Raw genomic sequence first — 24,883 nt, 5'->3', positions numbered from 1 at the left:
TCTCGGATTTGGCAGCAGCGAAGTCGGCTTGGGCAAAGAAGTTTACTGGACTCAATGAAAACCTTAAACAAGTTGAAAAGGGCATTCATGAGGAAATAAAAACAGTCCAAGACAGTAACTCAGAAAGGCTTGAGTATTATTATGAGGCACTCGAGGGAAATTAACAAGACCTGAAGTCCATAAAATTGACTCTTGTTAAAGAAATCCAAAAGGTGAAGGTCGAAGCAAAGACAGACACTGAGGGAATCACGAAGGGATACACTGAATGAATTAAGGAATTAGCCTATGAAATGCATTTATTGAAAATCCAGAGTGAGAGTACAAGTATGCTAATTAACTCACTGCTTGAAAAACAGGCTCTATTAGAGAAATGCATAACAGAGACTACTCAGACATTAACTCCTCGTACCACATTAGAGCAGAACACTACTAATCTGGCCAATGTATCCCCATTGTCCATAATACATCTCCATTAAATACGACTGGTCAGGCACAAATTGTCAATATCATCAGACTTCAAGAGGACCATCCAAAAAAGGTCAATAACATTCGCGGAATTACATGTAAAATTTTTATAAATTAATTGCAGGACTATTTTTGCGACGCAAAGATCCCTTCTGCGAGGCAGCTCCAAGTCACTGAACGATACTTGGAAAATTCAGTGCATACTTGGTTTGTGGCATTCAGGTTCTCTTTCGATGACTTTGAAGGGTTCAAGAGTGTTCCTGGAAAAGTACTGGAATAGTGACATCCAGCATAACTTGAAAACCGAACTATATGCCTAAAAGTATGGGTCATCCACGTCTACTAAATATTCTGACTTCTTATCGAGCCAGCTGAGGAAACTCAGGGAGTTAGACTCACCACCAGCTGAGCGAGAGCTAGTGAAGGTCATTCGTCAACTACCTGCTGATGTACAACGAATTATGATTGCCTCTAACGTGCTATTCAGGGCAAAGCCTTGTTAAGACAACTATATATGAAGTCGAAGGAACCAGCTCGTTATACTCGCAGTTCGGAGCCCCAAGTTCATCAAATCACAACAAATAAAGAGGAAGAATGGATACCAGCCAACCAAGGGAGAACCTGGAAGCGGAACCCTGATGGCAGAAATTCACCTCATGATCATTCACCAGTTCACCAAAACAGAAATATGAGGAATTAGGAATATTTACACAAGAATAATAGGAGGAGACACTACGTGAATAACCAAAGGAACTGGAGACTAAATCAAGATTTCTGTTAGTCGAGAGGACAGAGGGATTGGTGAGAAGAGGAAAGAGAACAATACATGGAGGATACAATATCATCCAGGAGAAAGAAAATGGAAAAGAGCGATCCAGAGCCAAAATACCAACCCTGATATTTTGGGGGCAAAGAGTCTGCAACATCAAGAAGAAAGGCTCAGGGAACGAGAACAAGATCAATCAAGTAATGGGCAGTCAGGGTGCCATCAAAAAAAAAAAAATTGATGTGAATTAGCAGGAGATAGCCGGAATCCTGGGGATGTAATTGACCAATGTCAAGAGTGGATCGTCATGCAGGTAGACTCCTGAATGACAAAGGCACATGACCTATTGGATGATATGGATCAACTTGACTACGAGACATCATTGACTCTACCCACTGTTTCAGCTAGAGTCTGTAATGTTCAGGTCAAATGTCTTATAGATACTGGTTAGACTATCAGCGTGATCTTGACCTCATTTTTAAGGGATTTGGAAGATAGGAATGATATACCCATCCTCACAGTATCTCACGTGAAAAGGTATTATTCCCAACAAATCAGTTTCCTGCAAGCAGCAGACATTTTTAGACACTGAGATTGGGAAAACCAAATTTTCTCATACATTTCTAGCTATGTCCAACATAAAGTTCAATATTATTCTGTGAGCTGACTTCTTACACAAGTTGCTTTATGTTGCACCGACACAGATAATTCTTATGGCGATGATAGGAGAGGAAAGGGCTAGGAGTGGGAAGGAAGCGACCATGGCTTTAATTAAGGTACAGTCCCAGCATTTGCCTGATGTGAAAATGGGAAACTACGGAAAACCATTGTCAAGGCTGCCGACAGTGGGGTTCGAACCCACTATCTCCCAAATACTAGATACTGGCCGCACTTAAGCGAATGAAGCTATCGAGCTTGGTAGCTGACTTCCTAATGTCATATCAGGCCATGATTGACATGGAACTGAATTTGATTCATTTTAAGAAGGCCAACTCTTCTGAAACTGCTATGTTCAACCCTCAGGTATTAGATGATCCATGTATCTTTTATGAGGACTTAAACATCTTACCTCCGGGGGAATCCGAAGATCTGGAGGCCACCGAAGAAATACTTATGGCCATGGATAGAATTTTAGAAGAGGGGGAGGAATCCGAAGACCTGGAGGCCACCGAAGAAATACTTATGGCCATGAATAGAATTTTAGAAGAGGGCAAGAAGGGTACACACCCTTTCGACTTAATTAAAACAAAGTCAAGGCAAGCAGTAGGAACTGATGAGGATCGAATTCAACTCCAAAATTTATTGTTGAAATATAAGAACTTATTTGATTCCAAACCTGGCCTTATTCCGGACTTAAAAGTACTCACTTCTTGTGACAGACTGGTTACCTATTGTAATCTATTAGTTTCATGTCCGTATTGTATGGCAACATAAGTATAGGATTCCGCTCCCGTGCAACGACTGTCATTGGCACTTTCTAATAGTTCATCAAGCTAATAACCAACCTTGAGCGGGATTGCAAAATGCAGTGTTTCCAGGAATGTTTTAAATATTGTAGCCTCATTATTCAGAAGGTAAAAATGAACTCATGAACCCCACATGACATTTTTGCAGGTAGACGACAGTTACGAATATAAAGTACAAATTATTTATTATTATTATTTACTTTGAGTACACTAAAGATTCTATACCTATATTGTGTACGGCCCTTCCTGTTTTACTTACGGCGAGTGCATAGTTCGAACTGAGCTGACACATAGGCCTACTGAAGAACAGTCGAATGAACAAACGTTTTCTGCCATATAAATCTGGCATGCAGCTTAGTTGAGTTACGTTTTGTTTCACTTTCCTTATCTCCTTGATTACTTGTTTCCGTAACTCAGACACCTTCTTAAAACTAAATTTTCAGCGACTTTAGGTAGAAGTGTCGTCAGAAACACTCACGGCATATATAAACAACCACAGGATAGCATATACGAAACAGTACTACAAGAAAACATACAAATTCCTTTAAATTCCGCACGAGCCTTATAAACACTGTGCGTAGAAACACCGGAGAGCTGTGCATTTTTTTCACCACTTCTTCAATAGTCCACAGCGGATTCTTAATCATCATCATCACCATCATCATGAGTCGTGTAACTCACTGCTACTGTAAACGTTCAAAACAATTTGTTCAGACTTCCTACTTAAAGTAATTTACCCCAACTTTTATTAGTTTTAAAATATTTCACTGATGACTCAAGCGCAACAGCATTACCCACATGATGCTCACAGCTGGCAGCCATTATGAATAATGAGCATGCTATTGCAGCCAGTGTTGCCAATAGTTTTCTTGGATCAATCTTCAACAACGTAAAAATTACAGAGATGAGATATCTATTAGGTTCCACCTATTCAATACTAATTACGTGTTGATGTTACTAATAACTTTTATTCAACTTGGGACTGGTTTCGACACATATAATGTCATCATCAGCCATAAAATGAATCACAAATATATAAGCAAAGACATAATAATAAAAACTATTGTGGATACATATTGAAATATGATCATTAACCCTTAGCACTCACGCGGCGGGCCATGCCCGACAACGAGAATATCCCGCAGAGGTCCTATGTCGGGCAATGCCCAACATGACATTCTTCCCTATATAACTCCTTTGTCGGGTTACGCGTGCGTGAATTACAGGTACAGTAAGGTACTGCAAACTTTCGACGAAAATTTGAAGCCATGTATAGCTATAATCTCTTTGAAATCAGGCTTTGTGCACATTCTTTGCAGACCATGTGAGTTTGTAAACAAACGTTACTTAGCAACATGGCGTCGTTCGAGCAGCGTGAGAAAGAAATCGCCAGACTTTTAGGTGAAAGTGACGTTGATTTCAGCGATAGGGGAGTGATTTTCAATTAAATGGTGAGAAAGATATTGCGGAATGAGACTGCGTTGGTGAGTTGAGTGATAAAAATCCCGATAATGAGAAAATTACGCTGAATTATGCTCTTCTGATGGATGGAGGAAATACCGCGACACTGACTTGGATTTCAAAAGCTCATTCCCAGGTACGTCAGGTTATAAACAACCGCATGGTTGAATGAACTTGACATTTTCCAATTATTACTTTTAACTGACGAGTTATTGTCGGAAATTGTGCGAGACTAACCGGTATGCTAGTGTAAACATTCAAAAGGTTACGCCCCTCACACGTGAGTCTATTAGGGGGTCATGGATAGATGTTACTTTTCCTGAATTCAAAGCATTTTTAGGCGTAATCCTAAATATGGCAATGAACAGTAAGCGAGAGTGGTTTTTCAGCAATACCTGCAGAAAAAAAGCCTGGATTACATCCCGGCGAGTGTTTTGGGAAGTTTCACACAATGCACTATTACAGACAAAAAGTGACTGTCTGAGATAATTTTAGGTTTGAAAATGCTGAAAATTTCACCTGAATACTGTATTGTACTTGTATTATATTTATTTTGTGTTTGCTTTAGCCGATTTTTAAAAATATGCTGTCAATATGTATGTGCTCCCTGTTATCCCTCTGCAAGCAGATTCTTAAATGGTGCTGGAGAGACAGCAGTGTTCAGAAGAAAAAGAGGGCTAAGGGTTAAAAATCTTTAACCGTCCATTCACACCATGTGTTAAGATAAATTGCCATAACAGAAGAGCAACGGCATAATTAAATCTGGAGCAGTGACACATTGAAGTATGCATATAGTCTCTCACTAATCAAAGAATAAAAGAAGGTTCTTCAATATGTAGTCTTTGTGCATCCGTTTAATAGAAGGCTCCGACAGGCTTCCAAAGTAAAAAGTCATTTAAAACATTCACACATGCTTTGCGTCAATCAGAGCATCGAGAACTTATTTGAATCACTTGGTATGTAATTTATACCTGATAAAAAAAGTTTAACACTGATGAATATGAAATCAGTCAGAGGTAAAAGTTATTAGTAACATCAACACGTAATTAGTATTGAATAGGTGGAACCTAATAGATATCTCATCTCTGTGATCTCAGTTCAATACGGAAACTTCACTGAAGCTCATATCTTTGAATAACGAAGCTTACCAGGCAAAACTCAAGGCCTATCATTATAGGAACCTTAAAATAAAATAATTTTTTTTTTTTTAAACCCGCAAAAATAGACAAAGACATTAATTTCTTAAAACAGTGCTGAGAACATAACCTGACTCCTAACTTCTTCAAAGCAAACACCAAGAGACACCAAATTCGCCTCTACACAGGAGTACACAGCATAAAGTTAATAAGATATGGATTAGAAATGAAATTAAATTCTAATATAAGAAGAAATATTTTCTGAATAACCAACTATACGCAGCACACCTTGAAGCAGCATGCCTCTTTTCTAAAGCTCAATGGAACATTTTCCTTGACGAGATCGAAAGTAAAACGTTTGAAGAGTTAGCTCAAAAACAACTCATATTAGACAAGAAGCTCAACACACTTAAGGCCAATGTGACAAAAAACCGGAGTACAAAAAAGAGAAACAAAAATCACAACCATTTAAACAACTTGATTGTAGAATTTCATCCTCCCGTTATAAATTCGTCGAGAACAGTAGTCACAGAACAAGACAACAAGATTCTAGAAAAAGGTCTGAAACATAATTGGCCGAACACTAACATGATCAATACCACTACCAAATTAATTATCGAATCAGAAGCAGCTGTTAATAAAATGCCCCTGGAAATATAAGATGAGATCAGACTTGATATAAGGAGAAAACTGAATAAAATCCATGCGTCAAAAAGAAAACCACCACTTAACATTAGAAACCAAGATTATTCTGTAGAAAGAGAATAGGTAATTAATCTCAAAAAGAAAATTAAAAATATTGAATCTTATTGTCACTAGGGCAGATAAGGGGAACACGACAGTAATAATGGATAAAACTGATTACATTGAAAAAACTGAAGAATTTTTCAAGAATAGCTCTTTTTCAGTGATAAAAAAAGATCCAACCCTAAAAATTACATCATTTTTATTCACAGAAGAAGAGAAGACGAAACTAATAACCACGAACCCAGGACTTCCAATAGCAAAAACTTTACCCGAGATCCATAAAACAGGCGTCCCCATACGCCCCATCATAAACTATAGGCCAAGTCCATTTTATAAGCTAACACAATTCATCCACAAATTTTAAAAAAAGAACTATTATTTTCTATCAAATAAGTCAGTGAAAAACACCACTGAGTTAGTTAAAATACTAGATGGCTTTGAAATGCAACCTTTCTACTCAATGTATTCTTTTGACATAAAAAATATGTATCCAAGCATCAATACTAAGAAACTTTTTCCTATAATCCAAAACAATCTAAATAAGTATAGCAACCTCAGTAAACTTGAGATCCAGGATTTCATGGATATCTTGAAACTAGTGGTTAAGAATAATTTCTTCAGTTTCAATAATTGCATATACCAACAGGACGGCTTAGCTATGGGATCACCGGCTTCAGGAATTTTAGCTGAGATATATATTGACCATTTAGAGCATACAGCAATTAACAACAACAGTGACTTCGCGAACATAAAATTTTGGGCCAGATTTGTGGATGACACACTCGTTATCCTTGGCGAAGGAATTACTGATGCAGCCACCACTCTTAACAATCTAAACAATACTGATCCGCAGATAAAGTTCACTCTGGAATCTGAGAAAAACAGAAGCATAAATTTTCTGGATCTCACGTTAAACAGACTTCCTTTATCAACAGAATATGGAATTTACAAAAAACCAACACAGACAGCCACTACCATCAAGAAAAATTCTTTTCATCCCAAAACACACAAGTATGCTACCTACAACAGTATGGTAGACAGGGCATTCAGTATACCACTTAATACAGTATATCTAAATAAAGAATTGAATACAATTCACTTCACAGCCAAATATAACAGTTACGACAATACATTTATAGAGCGCATTATCAACAAACGAAAATATTGCCTAAATTCAACTATAACTAGAGAGAAAACTAAACCTGATTATTATTCAACCTTCACATTCAACAAAGATATTTACATTGTTACAAATATTCTGAAGAAACACAACACCAAAATCACATATCGAACTAACAACAGATTATGGATATCGTATATAATACCAGCTCAATTAACAAGACTAACATTTACCAAAAATCAGGAGTCTACAGATTCTTATGTCAAAACTGTCAATCCTCATACATTGGTCAAACAGGGAGGAACTTCAAAATCAGATACATGGAACATGTTAATGCTACAAAATAAAATAGATACTCGGCAGTTGGCCAGCACATTCAAGATTCAAAGCATAGCTTCAGTAACATACAACAAGATATAGAGGTGCTCATGAATATGGACAAAGGCCCTATTCCTGACGTCGAAAATTGCTTCATTCACTTACACCAGTTCTTCAACTCTAATTCGAATCTGAACGAAATCTCAGAAAAAAAAAAAAACTAACATTCTGTTCGATTTTTAAATTACAGTATTTAAGTATTTTTATCTTCCGGATAGGAGGTCAATATTTAGCGCGATACACAGTACCCTATCACGTTACAAACCCCTACCACACTGTTCACAAGACCCACCTTAAACCTACTACTCCCCTAACAAGATCTTTTTATTCCCCCGCCCCATCCATCTTCTCCCTTCCAAACCTACCACATAACATTTTATATCTCCTTCTCACAAGACCAATGTCTTTTACCTCTGACTGATTTCATATTCATCAGTGTTAATTTTTTTTTAATCAGGTATAAATTATACACCAGGTGATTCAAAGAAGTTCTCGATGCTCTGGTTGACGCATAGCATGTGTGAATGTTTTAAATGACTTTTTACTTTGGAAGCCTGTCGGAGCATTCTATTAAACGGATGCACAAAGACTACATATTGAAGAACCTTCTTTTATTCTTTGATTAGTGAGAGACTATATGCATACTTCAATGTGTCACTGCTCCAGATTTAATTATTATGCCGTTGCTCTTCTGTTATGGCGATTTATCTTAACACATGGTGTGAATGGACAGCTAAGGATTTTTAATGATCATATTTCAATATGTATCCACAATAGTTTTTATTATTATGTCTTTGCTTATATATTTGTGATTCATTTTATGGCTGATGATGACATTATATGTGTCGAAACCAGTCCCAAGTTGAATAAAAATTATTAGTAACATCAACACGTAATTAGTAATGAATAGGTGGAACCTAATACATATCTCATCTCTGTGATCTCAGTTCAATACGGAAACCTCAATGAAGCTCATATCTTTGAATCGTAAAAATTATGCAAACTAAATAGCAAAGCTTAGTAAAAACACAATGCAGTAAGATATCAAGCTCATGGTAAATAATTATATATTTTGTTACAAACACCACCGAGAACAATAACTATTCACAGTCATCTGTGTTTGAAAGATAAGAGTTGGTAATGAACCCAAATAACATTCAACTTGTGAAATATTTTCCATATTTTTACAGCCCATAAATGTTTAACTGATCAAGTTAGTTCACCAGAATATCTGACAAAACTGAGGAAATCTCCTGACTTCAGTAATAAGCAACAAAACTAGGAACTATTTACCACTGATGAAGCCACTTCACTGACCAGAAGTCTGGCTAACATCAAAGGGACCGCTTAGGGCTTGAGTTGACTCTCAGTATATGCATATCCCAGAAGCCCAAAAGGTAGATCCAGATTTAACAGCGGAAGTCATGAAGCCACTTCTAACACTAATATGGAACAAAGAACATTTTCCTGAGGAATGGAAGAAGGGTGTCCTCATCAAGATACCGAAGAAGGGTGACCTCTCAGATTGCAATAACTGGAGGGGAATAACGTTGCTCTCATATGGGGGAAAAGTGATGTCAAGGGTCATACTGAACAGAATAAGACTAGCCGTTGACAGGAGACTACGTCAAGAACAGGCAGGTTTCACAGGTCGGTCGGTCTACTATGGATCTGATTAACACACTAAGGGCCGGTTCTATCATCTGCTGGTAAAATGGCTGGCAGCTGCCCGGGAGGTAAACTACCTGGAGGTGTAAATCGGCTGGTACTTTGGCTTGCGTCCAACCACCTCCGCGCAAGCGCTAGGTAGCTACCCGGAGCTAGACACCGATATACGAAGTTGGCTAGACTGATTTTCAGCGATTTCTCGCTTTCGAGTGTGGTGCTATCTATCGTCAGATGCATGAAACCCATTTCGATTGTCTTATTTCCCTGTGCTTGCGTCTGCTGATTATCACCAAAAAGCCTAATAAGGGAAGTCTTAAGAGTTATGGACAACGATTTATGTCAAGCTTTCGTGATTTCAATCTATGATCTTCAATATCAATACCTAATTGGGATTAAAATCTCGAGATTACATTTTCTTACGCCAGTTATAACCTATCATGCAAGGCAGCGTTTTTGAAAGGTATTCTCGTAGTAGACTGGTCAAGTCGCTCGCTCCGTAATAGAAGGTACGCAGGTTTTCATCGTATTTCTAATTTACATTTTAAAGTGTATTTTCGTTCCCTGCCGTTGTTCTTAACTCTCTTTTACGTGCTTCCATATACGTATATACACACATCTTCTTTACAGACTTATTGCCTTTGAGCATTCTATCTGCAGGCTTCTGTGAATTGATGAAGTATCTCCGCGATGCTCTATTTGCAACTAGTTCTGTGACCTCGTTTAGTTCCAGATGCTTCCATTTATTGATAAAGCATTTCATTTTAATTTTTAACTTTATGAAGATAAAGTTGGAAGGTACTGTAAATGTAAAGAACAAATCAGGATAAATATCCATTCATAGGAAGAGGAATTCGGGAATGGAATAGTTTCCAATTTCTTCAAAATAATTTACAAGCCTATGTAAACAACTAATAGGGAATCTGCTACCTGGGCGACAGTCCTATGTGCTATTAATCATAACATCACTTGCTATAGGTAGCATACATATAAAGCAATTTTCCTAGTAGACATAATATTATGATAAGAACGTATGAAAAGAGGCATACAGATTAACAGAACGCTAATAATGGAAATAAAAAAGATTCGTCATAATAAAGACTCGAACCTGCACACTTCGTATTACGAAGCGAACGTGTTAACCATTACGCTATGAAAACGCTTGGGTTAGGTAGGATACATACAGTAATATATATCTCGTGTCGGAAAACTGAAAAAGTAGAAAATTAAAGTCCATTTGAAATGATTTCCAAATAGATTTTGATTTTACATCCTTTTAGAGTTTCTTTACGAAAGCTTAACGTATAAAATATGTTCCCTGCGCTACCGATGCGAGAGGCTGGTGTGACCGTTGCAACTAAAGGGAAGCATTAATGTTCAAAATCCTGCAATACAATATCGATCACTGTTACAGTAGACTGCTTTTTTCAGTATACTAAGCTAATTTGAGTTGCATATCACCAGAAATACAGCTAATAATGTTCAGCTCTCAGAACTTGCCTGGCCCTCGAAGTGGCCGAGAAATTACGCGCCGGGTAACGACGATTTATGCTGCCGATAGCGCTACCTGGGAGTGGTCGGACGGAAACATCCTTTTACGCGGAGGGCAAATTACGCGCTACTTTACCAGTAGGTGGTAGAACCGGCCCTAAGGCTAATTATTGAACAATTTGCTGAGTATCAGACATCTCTGTATATACTTTTCATTGATTTTGAAAAGGCGTTTGATTCTGTCGAATGGAAGAAAATGGAGAAGGCTATGGAAAAGTTCAGAATTCCACATAATATAGTCCGTCTTACACAGGCAAGTACAACATAAAGGGAAGCTGTATGAACCTTTTGCTGTAAAATCTGGAGTAAGGCAAGGATATCTACTGTCGCCAATCTTTTTTTATCATGACACTGGATTGTAAAAAAGGCAACGAATAGAAAACGTGGCTTTAGTGGGGATGAAATAACCGATTGGAAGAACTGGATTACGCAGATGATCTCTGTTTTCATGCAGAATGTTTTCGGGACATGGAAATCAAACTGAATGACTTAAAAATAGAAGCTAAAGAAGTAGGCTTAAACATTAATAACACCGGACGAGTTGGCCGTGCGGTTAGAAGTGCACAGCTGTGAGCTTGCATCCCGGAGATAGTGGGTTCGAACCCCACTGTCTGCAGCCCTGAAGATGGTTTTCCGCAGTTTCCCATTTTCACACCAGGCAAATGCTAGCGCTATACCTTAATTACGGCTACAGTCACTTCCGTCCCATTCCTGGACCTTTCCTATTCTATCGTCACCATAAGACCTACCTGTGTCGGTACGATGTAAAGCAAAAAAAAAAAAAAAAGAGATTAATAAGAGAAAGACTAAGGAAATGCACATAAACCATTGTAACAATTCTACTTGACTCTAGATGGAATGAATATAGAAAGGGTAGAGGAAATTTGCTATTTAGGAAGCCAGGATGGAGGTGCTTTCAGAGATGAGGCGAGTTGTATAAATACAGCCAAAGGAGCTTTTGCACAGTTACGACCAATATGGAGATCCCCTCACATTCGTAAAAAACCAAGCTAAGGATATTCAACTCAAATGTTAAATCTGTGTTATTGTATGGAAGTGAGACCTGGAAAGTGACCAAAGACATTACCACAAAGTTACAGACTTTTATAAATCAGTATTTAATGTACATTATGAGAATACTGTATGGTGGCCAAAGACCATCTCAAACAAAGACCTTTGGGAGGCCACAAGACAGCAACAGATCATGAGAAGAAAATGGAGATGGATTGGGCACACTCTGAGAAGACCACAAGAAAGTATCACAAGGCAGGCATTGTGCTAGAATCCACAAGGCATTCGCAGGCAAGGCTGACCAAGGATTTCCTGAAAGAGAACCATAGACAAGGAGATCGCTCGAGTTAACAAGACATGGAGGAGGTGAAAGCATTGGCGGCAGTCAGAACAAGATGGAGAAATTTCGTCAAGGCCCTATGTTCCACCTGGAATTAAAGGAAAGAAGTCAAAGTCAAGTCAGGCCTGCCAACTGCCAAAGCACTTCCCAAAATACATAAAACTGATGTTCCTATCTGACCCATCACTAATTATAGACCCAGTCCTTTATATAAAATTTCACAGTTCATCCAGCATTTCCTCAAAGGAAATTACCATTTTTTAACTGGGAATTCCATTAACAACACTAATGAATTGACTGAAAAACTAAATCATGTTACTATTCAACCCAACTATTCTCTCCATTCCTTCGATATTGTTAACATGTACCCAAGCATCCCAATTTCAAAAATTTGTCCCATTATTCACAAAAATTTAAATAAATACAGTGGTCTGAGCCCACTAGAATTTCAAGATTTCATCTCCATTCTGAAAATGTTTTTGAATACCAATTATTTCACATTTGACAATACCATTTATCAGCAAAATTGGTTAGCTATGGGATCACCAGCATCAGGCATCCTACCTGAAATCTATCTGGACCATTTACAAAACACCACATTTAATAACATCTTTAAATTATTATTATTTTTTTTTTGGACAAGATATGCGGATGACACATTTGTTATCATGAACGAAAGTGTAACTGACGCCATCACCACTCTATCCAACCTTAATCACACTGGCCCACATATCAAGTTTGCACCAGAATCAGAGAACGATAAGAAACTCAATTACAGCAGAACCTCGATAATTCGAAATGGGTTAATTCAAAATCCCACCTAATTTGAAGAAGCTCTCGTTCCCGGAAATATGAGATACGGTTTGCATGTTATTTAATTTGTTTAATTCAAAATACAGATAATTCGTAATTCGAAGTACAAAATTCAGACTTATAATTCGAAACTGCCTTTACATGTTAAAACAATAGTATGTTACAGAGTAATTTAAATTCAAAATTTATCAGCATCATGATGGAGAAACAGAATCCGCGAACACTGGCGATGCTGACAGTTGACGAAAAAGCGTGGCTCATATAATCAATTCATAGGCACCGAACAATGTTGTCATTGCTGATGAAACTGCATTGTTTTCTTTTCATGCCGAGTCCAAAAGGTCTTATGGTTTTAAAGGAGAAAAGGCCAGCCAGAAAATCGTACAAGGGAGTGGGGGTCATTGTACTATGTTACAATGCACACGGAAGCAACAATGTTTTAAGGGCGTCGGGCACTTTCCGTGAAAGTATAAAGCATCTGAAAATGCAAACGGTAGAGTAATAAAAAAAATGCATTTGCACAGGGGAACCAGCATAGTTTATCCTTGTCTTTGAATCATGTGATTTTTTTCTTTCGTTGCGTGAGGTTATGTTTGTCAGTGATTAATCCAAGTGCATTATTTGAACATTGTAAATGCATCTTGTTGGATACATTTTGGAAATAGTTTTTCCATGGCATTTGAAAGGTTTAAACTGTAAATCAAGGTGATTGCATGCATTAATGGGTCTTAGAATACTTTGTGACGCAGCAAGTGTTCACGTTTCTGAAATACGAGAGTCATGCAGAAGGAAGTGAGAGACTTTCTCTCCTCGTCATAGGAAAGTTCGATTACTTTCTGTGCAAGTACAGGGCATCTAAAATGCATACAGTCAGTAATCCAGTGAATAAGCACTTGCTCATGGGAGCCAGCATAGATTTCTCCTCGTCTTTCAATAGTGATTTTTTTTTTTCCTTTCTTTCTTTCTTTCTTTCTTTTTTTCTTTCTTTCTTTCGTTGCAAGAGGTTATGTTTATGAGTGAGTTTACCAAGTGCATTATTTGAATACTCTAAATGCACTTTCTTAGATTCATTTTGGAAATAGTTTCACTTCTGAATTATGAATTGGCGGTTAATTCGAAATTAAGTAATTCGAAGCCCGATTTTTTAGTCCCAACAACTTCAAATTAATGAGGTTTTACTGTATTTAGACCTAACTATCATCAAACAAGCTGGTTTATTGAGCTATAAGATGTTTAGAAAACCAACACAAACCGCTAACACAATCCATCAAGATTCCATACACCCACACGCCAATCAAAGTGCAGCATACCATTTATAGTACACCGTGCTTTAAGCATCCCGCTGTCTAAATAAGAACATAAAAAGGAATTAGACACTATTCGCAGTATAGCTAAGTTTAATGGCTACAACAGCTCCTTCATAGAGAAAATCATTAATAAACATAAACACCAACCTTCAAACACGTTAACAAAAGAAAAACTCACAACAAATTTTTATCTACTTTTAAGTTTAATCCACCAAATCACAAACATATTTTAAAAGCAAGGCATCAAAATAGCCCTCAAAACTTGTAACAGAAACACAGATATTTTACACAATACTAATTCTGTTAATCATAGCAATACGTTCACCAAGTCAGGTGTTCATAGACTCAATTGTAATAATTGTAACGCATCTTATGTCGGTCAAACAGGTAAGAACTTCCATACAAGTTACTTAGAGCATGTTAACGCCCTGAAATATAACAGATTTTTGGCCACGGGACAGCACGAGTGATACCAACCAGAAGTTCACTAATGTCAACCAAGACGTGAAAATTCTCTAAGTTACACAAAAAGGCTCCCTGCTCAATATTACGGAAAATTGTTTTATCCATCTGGAACAGTTCTTCAATCCTAACTTCAATCCAAATGAAATTTCAGAGAAATCAAACATTTTATTTGACCTTTTAATTCCTTAGTAATCATGTCTCAGATAAAAAGAATTCTTTCCTTTATAATCTCCCTCTCAGCAGCAGTCTTTCTTTCCACATCCTTCAGCCCCATCTTAGACACCCCTTCACCTCTCCCCTCCCACGCCCCGATTTCTGCATCCCAGCGACTTCGATTTAACGTGGTTTTACTGTATTAAACACACTAAATTCTTTACTCAAGTCCACACTTTCACAATGGAGCCAGAAACCAACAAGAAAATAAACTATTTAGACGTCACAGTCAACAGGAATAATGACAACCTCTTACAAAGAAAGCCCACTCAGACGTCGTACACTATTAACGAGTCAAAATCAAAATCGAACCACCCATACGCACACAAAATAGCAGGACTGAATACAATGATACACAGAGCTATTTTCATACTAATGAGCACAACGGATTTCAATGAAGACATACAAATCATTAAACAAATTCCGAATGAAAACAACTACCCTCCAGACACAGTAGATAAACTATTAAATAAACATAAGAAAAATACGTGGTTCTCAACTACGGTAACAAGAACACATACAAAGTAGTTAATATTTTCAAGAAACAAGATATTAAAGTAGCCTTTAGAATGAACAACACACTACAGAGAGACATCAGTAAGTGCAACCTGAACAAAAAAGACCCTTTCTGAAAGTCAGGAGTATATGAATTCAAGTGCCAAGAACCTAACTGCAATGCCATGTATATAGGTCAAACGAAACATAATTTCCACACAAGATACAAAGAACACACAAACACGATCAGATAAAATCAGGATTCAGCCTTCGGGGAACACAACATTTGACAGACATCAACACAGATCTAAAAATTTTACACATCGAAAATAAAAGTAAATGTTTGAATATAAAGGAAGCAATTGAAATTACACCAAAAAATGCAAATGTAACCAACCTAAATGACCATACACACTTAAAAAGTTCCCACCTCTTCACTCTACTCACATAACATCTGGACAACATTTACTCATTAAAATAGCTTTTATCACAATAATAAAATTTAATAGTTAGTCTCCATTTCAATTCCTTACTTTATGCACCTAAAATCATTAACTTGCATTTATCCATATTACATAAAAGCATATTATAACATGGACTACGTTATTAACATTCTATCCCCTCTCCAGTGTTGATAGATGGTTCCACAGCGCTCCACTCGCTCCACCCTACTTCTCCCTCCCTCTCCACAGTACAACACTGGATTTTAACATCAAATAGGAAGGTTCCACAACACTCTACATGGCCCGTCCCATGCTTCCCGTCCCCTCTCCGCGAGCAGTGTGCTTTAACCCAAAACTATACATTTGCCTCTCCATGATCACAGTCGTGTGGTTCATATTATCGTTAAACTCTCCATCATTGACAAGTTTATGCAACGTAAACAATACTGTACCCGTCTTACTAATAAATGGTGTATAACTTTTATACAAGGTTTATACACTGTTTATGTGAAATTTGTTACTAATAAACTGTGTATAAGCCTCCTGTGTATACATCTGTTATAGTTATTCATTGAATTGCTTGTACAGACCAGGACCCTTGTTTAAGCATTGTATAGCAGAAAGTAGCAGAAAAAGAAACGAGTGAGCAGTTTATTTTCATGGTATTTACTGTCTGCAGTAATATAATCGCGGTGAAATATTCAGCTTATCCATTTAACATTGAACACACATTGAAAGAATGGACGATAACGATGATCTTCATGATATTTTAAACAGAGAAGACATACACCAATTAGAGGTTATGGAGGCTAGACATCTTTGTAAAGTAAAACACTTTAAAGAGACGGAATGATAATAACTATAAAAGAAATTATGGTTGGGCGTATTTTTGTGTAATAATGTGTTACTGCTTAATAGACTTTTGAAATTGCGAGTTTATTATACATTGTATGCCTCTACAAATATCTTTCTCAAATTTAAATATAAAAAGGGACATATTCCTTGAAATTAAAAATGGTATAACTTGAAAACCGTACGTAATATGATTTCCATACTTGATACTTGAATATGCAGATATGATGTATAAATGCCTAATAGAAACTTTTTTGATCAAACCTTTCTTTTACCTATAAAACAGTTTTTCCTTTTTCCTGAAATGTAAGGATTTTGGAATGTGTACCCTTTTCAACTCACCAAATCAATTTCAATTGCTTACGTTTTCCTTATTATCCCAGTTAGGAGCTCATGATCTTTTCTTAATTTTTTCCATTTCTTTCCTGGCGTTCATTACACAAGCAAGCTGAAGAAATGTTGATATCAATATAAGCCAATTTCCAGCTATCTCACGTTGTGTTGCCACTGCCTTTTACATGCCGTGCTACTGCACGACTTTCCGGAAAGTTTTGCTCGTAGATAACCAGCAAAAGCAATCATAAAGGTGGTGAATGTGCAAAATACGTCAGTGAACTGCAGGAAGAGATTCCTACAACTTGGAATGAGTGTATACGTGCTGTATAGCAATACAATGCGTATACCACGTTTATTAGTAGGAAAAATATACGTTTATACAGGGTTTATACAAGTGTTAAACAACTGTATAAGGACTTTTTATTAGTACGACAGTACATATATAAGCATGTTCTAAGTGATTTGATAGAATCTGATGTTCTTGTAGAATGAAACATGTCATTCTTTGTATAAGTATGTATTTGTACACACAATGTTAGAATTGATATTGTAACTGCAGTGGTTTGACAGACTGAAAAGTTTTTGTTACATTTGACTAGTATGAGCACAATTCATACATACAGTACATACATACATACATACATAGATACATACATAGATACATACATACATACCTACATATAACATTATAAACAAACAGCTGGTTTACCAAATTAAAAATAGCTTAATACTACCACCTACCAAGAAACTACTTAATTAGGAAGGAAAACTTAACCATTTATGTATAACTTACATTTGAAGTTCCAATTGTCTCTGTCGAATTACTGCTAGAAGATTCATTGTTCTCAACAGTTACTGACTCCTAGAACATGGAAATACAATGATGAGCCTCATTAATTTATACTGCTATTAAATAGTCAATAATATTGGTTAAAATACTACATGAATATTTCATAAGTTTCACCAACATTTCTGGACATGAAAGGAATCTGTACATCAGAGTGATGAGAAGGAGGCTTTCTTAAATGAGAAGTATTACGCCAAAAGAGATTAGAAAGCATTGTCTTCAATGCAAAGAGCAATTTTGTCATGTTTCGTTTTAACCAATAACTGATCAGGGCAAGGTTCATATCTAACTTCATATACTGCAATTATATTGCAATTATGAGTTATTTAAATGTTACAAGTGTCACCATAAATATGCAGACTGTGTTTCATGGCCAAAAAATGAAATGTCATGGATGTGTTCAGCTCAAAAAAACAACCAGAACATAATGTGGCTCAAGAAACAGATTACAGGAAATGTTAGGTCCTAGGTGCTTTTAAACAGTCACAGCATGTTGTGATATGTTGGAAAATTCCATGATGCAAATTTCATGTCTCGTTAACACATTGAACACTGGCATATTTGTAACCTGTTAATTATTGTATGACGGCCCCTTGGTGTAGGGGTAGCATGCCTGCCTCTCACCCGGAGGCCCCAGGTTCGATTCCCGGCCAGGTCAGAGATTTTTACCTGAACCTGAGGGCTGATTCGAGGTCCACTCAGCCTATGTGATTAGAATTAAGGAGCTATCTGATGGTGAGATAGCAGCCCCGGTATAGAAAGGCAAGAATAACAGCCAAGAGGATTCGTCGTGCTGACCACACGAAACCTCGTAATCTGCAGGCCTTCGGGCTGAGCAGCGGTCGCTTGGTAGGCCAAGACCCTTCAAGAGCTGTAGTGTCATGGGGTTTGGTTTGTTAACTGCTGTATACTGAGCATTTTAGCCATACTTTGTGACTTTATAGTTTCAACACTAATTGTTGAGATAAATTAATTATTCTTGTTGTATTTGAAACTATAATTATCTGTCTCAGCACTGATTTAATTTAATTTTAACTTTTTTTTGCACCGGAATAAGAAAGGGGGCCAAAATATTTATGACGTTTTTTTTAACTTTCTTTTCTTTTTAAATTTCAATTCATGTTTGTAATAATTTTTTCATATTTACATTTAATATTTTTACATTAGTACATTATTACTACGCTTATATGAGAGAAAAAAGGATGTTATTTGTCAATATAATCTTTTCTTACAGACCCAATTAACAAAATTTTGACTTCGTGTGATAAAGTTCAAAACATTTAGGTAAACAGAGAGGCGTATTGCAGCTTTCACAATACCATCACGTCTCTTTTTAGATCGTTTTCCAGTCTCTTTTAGTGATGTTTCTGAGCACACTTTCACACTCTTGTAGGCCTTGTCTTATGTTCTGTTGATGGTATTTTTGTTGCAAAATGGCGAGCTGCGAAACGGTTGATAGAAGATGGTGGCGATGGCATATTTTTCTGAAATTCCTCTCCTCCTTTCTCCACAAATGCAGCTGAAAGAGCCTTAATGTAGCCATTCAGATGAAAAATCTTATTGTTATCCCTCGATTTCTTGTACAGAATGAAGGAATTGACCACTGCCACAGTGAAGAGATGAAAAAATACTTCCTTCCACCACTTCAAAGTTTTTCTACCAAATGGATAGCAAGCTAGTAGCTGGTCGTTGTGGTCCACACCAGGTTTGTTTTCATTGTAATCTTAAACGTCTGGCTTCACTTTTTCCGTTGTACCAAATCTAGATTTTACCTTGACTGTCGAGGCTGAAACACTATGTGCTGTCGATAAAATCTACACATCACGCGAGTCCCTCCACTTCAAACAAAACAAGTGATCACATCTACGGAATGAAAATTCTCCTTTCTTCAGTGGGAAATTCATGAGATCTTTTGGAAGCCCCATTCTATTTTTCATTACGGTACCCATCGCAAAGGTTTCTTCCTTCCATAGCTCATAAAATAACGCCGGGCTTGTGTAAAATCTGTCCATATAGATGACATGACCTTGCCCTAATAGATTGCCGCAAAGTTCATGAACCAATGCTGTGATGGAATTGTCCTCGTTTCCGGCCCTTCTGGAGTACATTTTTATGTTTACTACATAACCAGATTTGGCGTCAGCAACCATGTAAAATTTGATCCCGTATTTATGCGGTTTGTTTTTCATATACATGCGAAATGAAATTCTGCCTCAAAATGGACACAGGCCTTCATCAATTGTCAAGTTACGTTCTGGGTAGAATGAAGTTCGGTATTTTGCAACTAAAATATCGTAAAATGGGCGTATTTTATGCAATGGATCATGACCAGGATTATTTATGGGTATAAAAGTTAATAAATTTCATTGTTTGTCCGTATTGAACCAAGATTACAACTTTTATTATAATTTGGATCCACCTTATTCAATACATAAAAACTGTTATTTACATGAAATTACAACATATATTTCAATCAGAACTAGTTTCGACGCCCTTTAAGCGTCATCATCAGCTGATATAGGTTCTTGGAAAAACTGGCAACCTAATATGGTTTTAAATTGTGTTCAATTTGACGTAGATAAACTTATGTGATTGCCAATTTTTCCAAGGACCTATATCAGCAGATGATGATGCAAAAAGGGCATCAAAACTAGTTCTGATTGAAATATATGTTGTAATTTCATCTAAACAACAGTTTTTATGTATTGAATAAGGTGGATCCAAATTATAATAAAAGGGTATAGAACTGTCATTATTATTTATGTGCAGCATATTTAGAATTTGAAAGAATCGATCCCTGATCAGTAACTTCCTAGAGAAAGAGGTTTGAATTATGAGATGATTACTCCAGTAATCACTTAGTTTTGGCAATTTCACAATACACATATGAAGCACTATGCCAAAAAAATAATACAGTTCAAATAATTTCACTGGGGTCCACTTATTCCAGGTAGAACTTGGCTTCAATGTTCCAGCTCACCGCATTTCTGCAATACTCACAGCAGCATATCCGTTAGTTTCAGTTTTTATAGATTTTATTACGTCTGCACCGAAAAACACAGAAAAGCAATCGAACACAGAATTCTCACTATTTATATTAGCGTTCACACCACTACGTCCTTGAAAATCGGGAAGAGATTGTTTGCTATCTTCCTCCGTCCAGTTGTAAGCAGGTGCAGACTATCACCTCGGAGGGCGAAATGGCCTGACGAACTGCTCAGCGAAATCCCACTCCTTGTAATCATTATCTTCATTACCTGAAAAATAACAAGTACCGTATACCAGAATATATCGAAACCGTAAGTCGGAATTCAGTTACAAGCTAGCTGATAAACAGAATATATGCCACTGGAGGATTTCTGTTTATATTTTAATATTGTCGTTCGAACTGTGTATGTATCTTTACCTGAATAACTGACAAATCCTTCATCATCATCATCATCATCATCATCATCACTGTCATCCAGTTCGGATCCTGAATTACAGTTTATTAGGGTTTCTATAGCACTATCGCTGAGCGAGTCAACACAACGTGGCGCCATTATAGCAGTGAGTGGGAAAGCAAAGCACACGGAATACATTCTCGCTACTCTTCAAAACAAGCATTCGTATTCTATCCAGTGAAGGTCAGTGCGCCCATTTAGCAGCAGTATGCGGTACTGTAATGTTGTCATTCATGTTTTACTGGAAGAGACATGGGCGCATTCCCAACAAGCGATTATTTATTAGTTAAGAAACAAGCCCGACCACCGCTCGGGCACCGTATATGGCAGTAAATGACGGAGCCCGGGCAACGCTCAGGCATCATGTTCAATGTATTAAAGAACATGACCACAATGCATTCTGCCATTGTCAGAATACCACAATGCATTACAGTCATTATCATTTATTGTTATGACCCAACATAGGACAAGCAGTAGATTTTTTAAATGCCGCACTAACACATTGAAGCTTTTCGGCGACACAAGGATGGAAAAGGTCAAGGACTGGGAAGATACCGACTGTGTCCTTAATTAAGGTACAGTACCAGTGTGCCTGGTGTGAAAATGGGCAGCCGACAGTGAGGTCTGAACCCACCATCTCCCAAATGCAAGTGGGAATGAAGGAAAAACACGGTAGCAAAAGATCTTAGAGGTCGACGCTAAGGAGCTAATATTTAGAGGACCCGTGAAGAAAGGAAGAATAAGAAGAGGCCGATCAAAATTATAGCACCACAATTCACTAAATAACTTAAAATTCAACCCTGAAAATAACCGCCGAAAAGGGACGAAGAGTGTTCACGGATCACGGCTGTCTGCGGCCACGGATCACGGCTGTCTGTGGCCTGGTCATTCCCGCTGGACTTGTAATAGATAGTACTGTTCGTTAAAAGAGAGAAAATGTGTTGTTCTTCAATTTGATCGAGTATTTCATATGCAAGCACTGCTTTTAATAGCGCCATTCCTACTGGCGTCATTGTAATGACCTATGTTCATTTCAGTTGGGAAAACTACATATACAGTCTTCCTGAGGATGTAAAAAGGCAGGTGGAGAGCGAGTGTCTCCCATTATAACAAAAACTCCCCAACCTGATTGTGACTGATGGTAGGCGAGCAAGCCTACCATTACCATTACAATGAACACTCCCCAACCCAGTCTTCATATAAGAAAAGATGTTTGGTGACTTCCCCATCGCATTTCTGGGGTAACGTTAAGAGCTATGCAATTTAATACAATCTTGCTCACAACGTGTACATTACCTAATCTAGAATTTTGTATACAATGTAGAATTCTGTTGCAAAGCACGGGTACATCAGCTAGTCTAGTACAAACATGTATCTGGAAGAAGAAAAGAATCAAACTAATATGGTGACAACCAAATTATGAAGCATAAATTAGCAAAAAAATGAAGACGGATTGAGTTTACCCTTATTTTGTTTCTTCAGAGCTGACTCCCTTTCTAAGTAACATGGCCAGATGTGGCAGATGCTGCTGTGCGTCTTGTGTTGCACCTACGTAATACATTCTGTACAGGAGCTTGGCTAGCTGTAAGTGGGGGAAGAAAAGAGGAAATTAGAGGGGAAGCTGTGTGGCTAGCTGTAAGTGAGGGAAGAGAAGGAAAAGATGGAGGGGAAGGAGTAGCTGTGTTCGTAAATTGAATTACCGGCGTGGCCTTCTTATATGAGATCCTCAAAAGTAAAAATCCTTTATTTGTTCAAAAACCCTCTTTATTGGGAACACAATGTCAACTTCGCGCTCCGCATGCAAATGCGAATCTTTACCACCTACATCTTAGTATTAATCTGACCTTCAAGCGAAACTTTCGCCCTCAGCGTTAAGAACATCAACAGAAAGGATTTTAATGGCATCAATGTACCTTCTTTTAACATTAATCATATTATGTGCACAACTTAATCTTAAACGTCATTGCTACTACACGACGTCATCTGACTATTAGAACTTTGTAATGGAATGCAACACATTTTCAAGAATCTTCTTCAGCATGAAGAACAATTAACCAGAAACATTTGTTAGCGGCATCCAAGTGCCTTATTTTAATGTATTGTTTGCACAATTTAATTTTTAATATCATTGTGAACACCCTTTATCTTCAGTTTAACTTTTAACGGTACACTACAATATTCAAAATCTGTCTAATTTTAACTCTCACATGTTCATTTTAATATTATCGTATTTGTACACTGTTTTTGGACTATTTGAAATATTGTTTAATTTGGGTTATAACTGACGATGACCTTGACTTTAGGTCGAAACTAGTATCAAATAAACTTGTAATATAAACACATTGCAAAACTATTTGCTGAAAAGGTGGAATAAACAGAATTTATTTAACTATTAATGTAATCGCAATTCAATACGGACTAATTAACATGAACCGAGCTCGATAGCTGCAGTCGCTTAAGTGCGGCCAGTATCCAGTAATCGGGAGATAGTGGGTTCGAGCCCCACTGTCGGCAGCCCTGAAGATCGTTTTCCGTGGTTTCCTATTTTCACACCAGGCAAATGCCGGGGCTGTACCTTAATTAAGGCCACAGCCGTTTCCTTCCACTTCCTAGCCCTTTCTTATCCCATCTTCGCCATAAGACCTATCTGTGTCGGTGCGACGTAAAGCAAATAGCCAAAAAAAAAATAAAAAAAAATAAAAAAATAAAAAAATAACAACATGTAGTTTATATCCCATAACTCATTTGGCGGAGATCACTCAGAACAAATCAAGCTGCTTTTCTTTGCATTTTTCCCAGTTATTGAATCAAGTAGCCCTGTTGAGGGTCCCATACACTGGAACCATACTCTAGGTGGGGCCTTATGAGAGACTTACATGCCCTCTCCTTTACATCCTTACTACAACACCTAAACAACCTCATAACCATGTGCAGAGATCTGTACCCCTTATTTACAATCCCATTTATGTGATTACCCCCATGGAAGAACTTTCTGTATACTAACACACAGGTACCTACAATGATCCCCAAAAGGAACTTTCATCCCATCAACGCAGAAATTAAAACTGAGAGGACTTTTCCTATTTGTGAAACTCACAACCTGAATTTTAACCCCGTTTATCATCATACCATTGCCCACCGTCCATCTCACAACACTATCGAGGTCACCCTGCAGCCGCTTACAATCTTGTAACTTATTTATTACTCTGAACAGAATAACATCATCTGCAAACATTCTTTACACACATCATTGATATATATATATATATATATATATATATATATATAAGAAAACATAAAGGTCCAATAATACTGCCTTGAGGAATTCCCCTCTTAAATATTACAGGGTCAGATAAAGCTTTGCCTTCTTTAATTATCTGAGATCTATTTTCTAGAAATTTAGCCACCCATTCAGTCACTCTTTTTTCTAGTCCGATTGGACTCATTTTTGCCAGTAGTCTCCCATGATCTACCCTATCAAATGCCTTAAGACAGGTCAATCGCAACACAGTCCATCTGACCTCCTGAATCTAGGCTATTTGCTATATTTTGCTGGAATCTGA

General features: G+C 37.3%; 1 protein-coding gene across 1 annotated transcript in view; it reads right to left on the bottom strand.

Annotated features, from left to right (window-relative positions):
- The window catches only part of RanBP3 (ran-binding protein 3), a 345,810-nt gene that overhangs the window by 162,690 nt on the left and 158,237 nt on the right, over nucleotides 1–24,883 (bottom strand). The window contains exon 10 of the mRNA XM_068225428.1: nucleotides 17,824–17,892. Coding sequence (XP_068081529.1) covers nucleotides 17,824–17,892 — 69 coding nt within the window. The remainder of the gene's footprint in view (nucleotides 1–17,823; nucleotides 17,893–24,883) is intronic.

This window comes from Anabrus simplex, chromosome 1 (assembly GCF_040414725.1).
Source record: "Anabrus simplex isolate iqAnaSimp1 chromosome 1, ASM4041472v1, whole genome shotgun sequence".
Lineage (NCBI taxonomy): Eukaryota > Metazoa > Arthropoda > Insecta > Orthoptera > Tettigoniidae > Anabrus > Anabrus simplex.
Note: the sequence above shows the minus strand (reverse complement) of the source record. Positions and strands in the feature narration are given on the sequence as shown.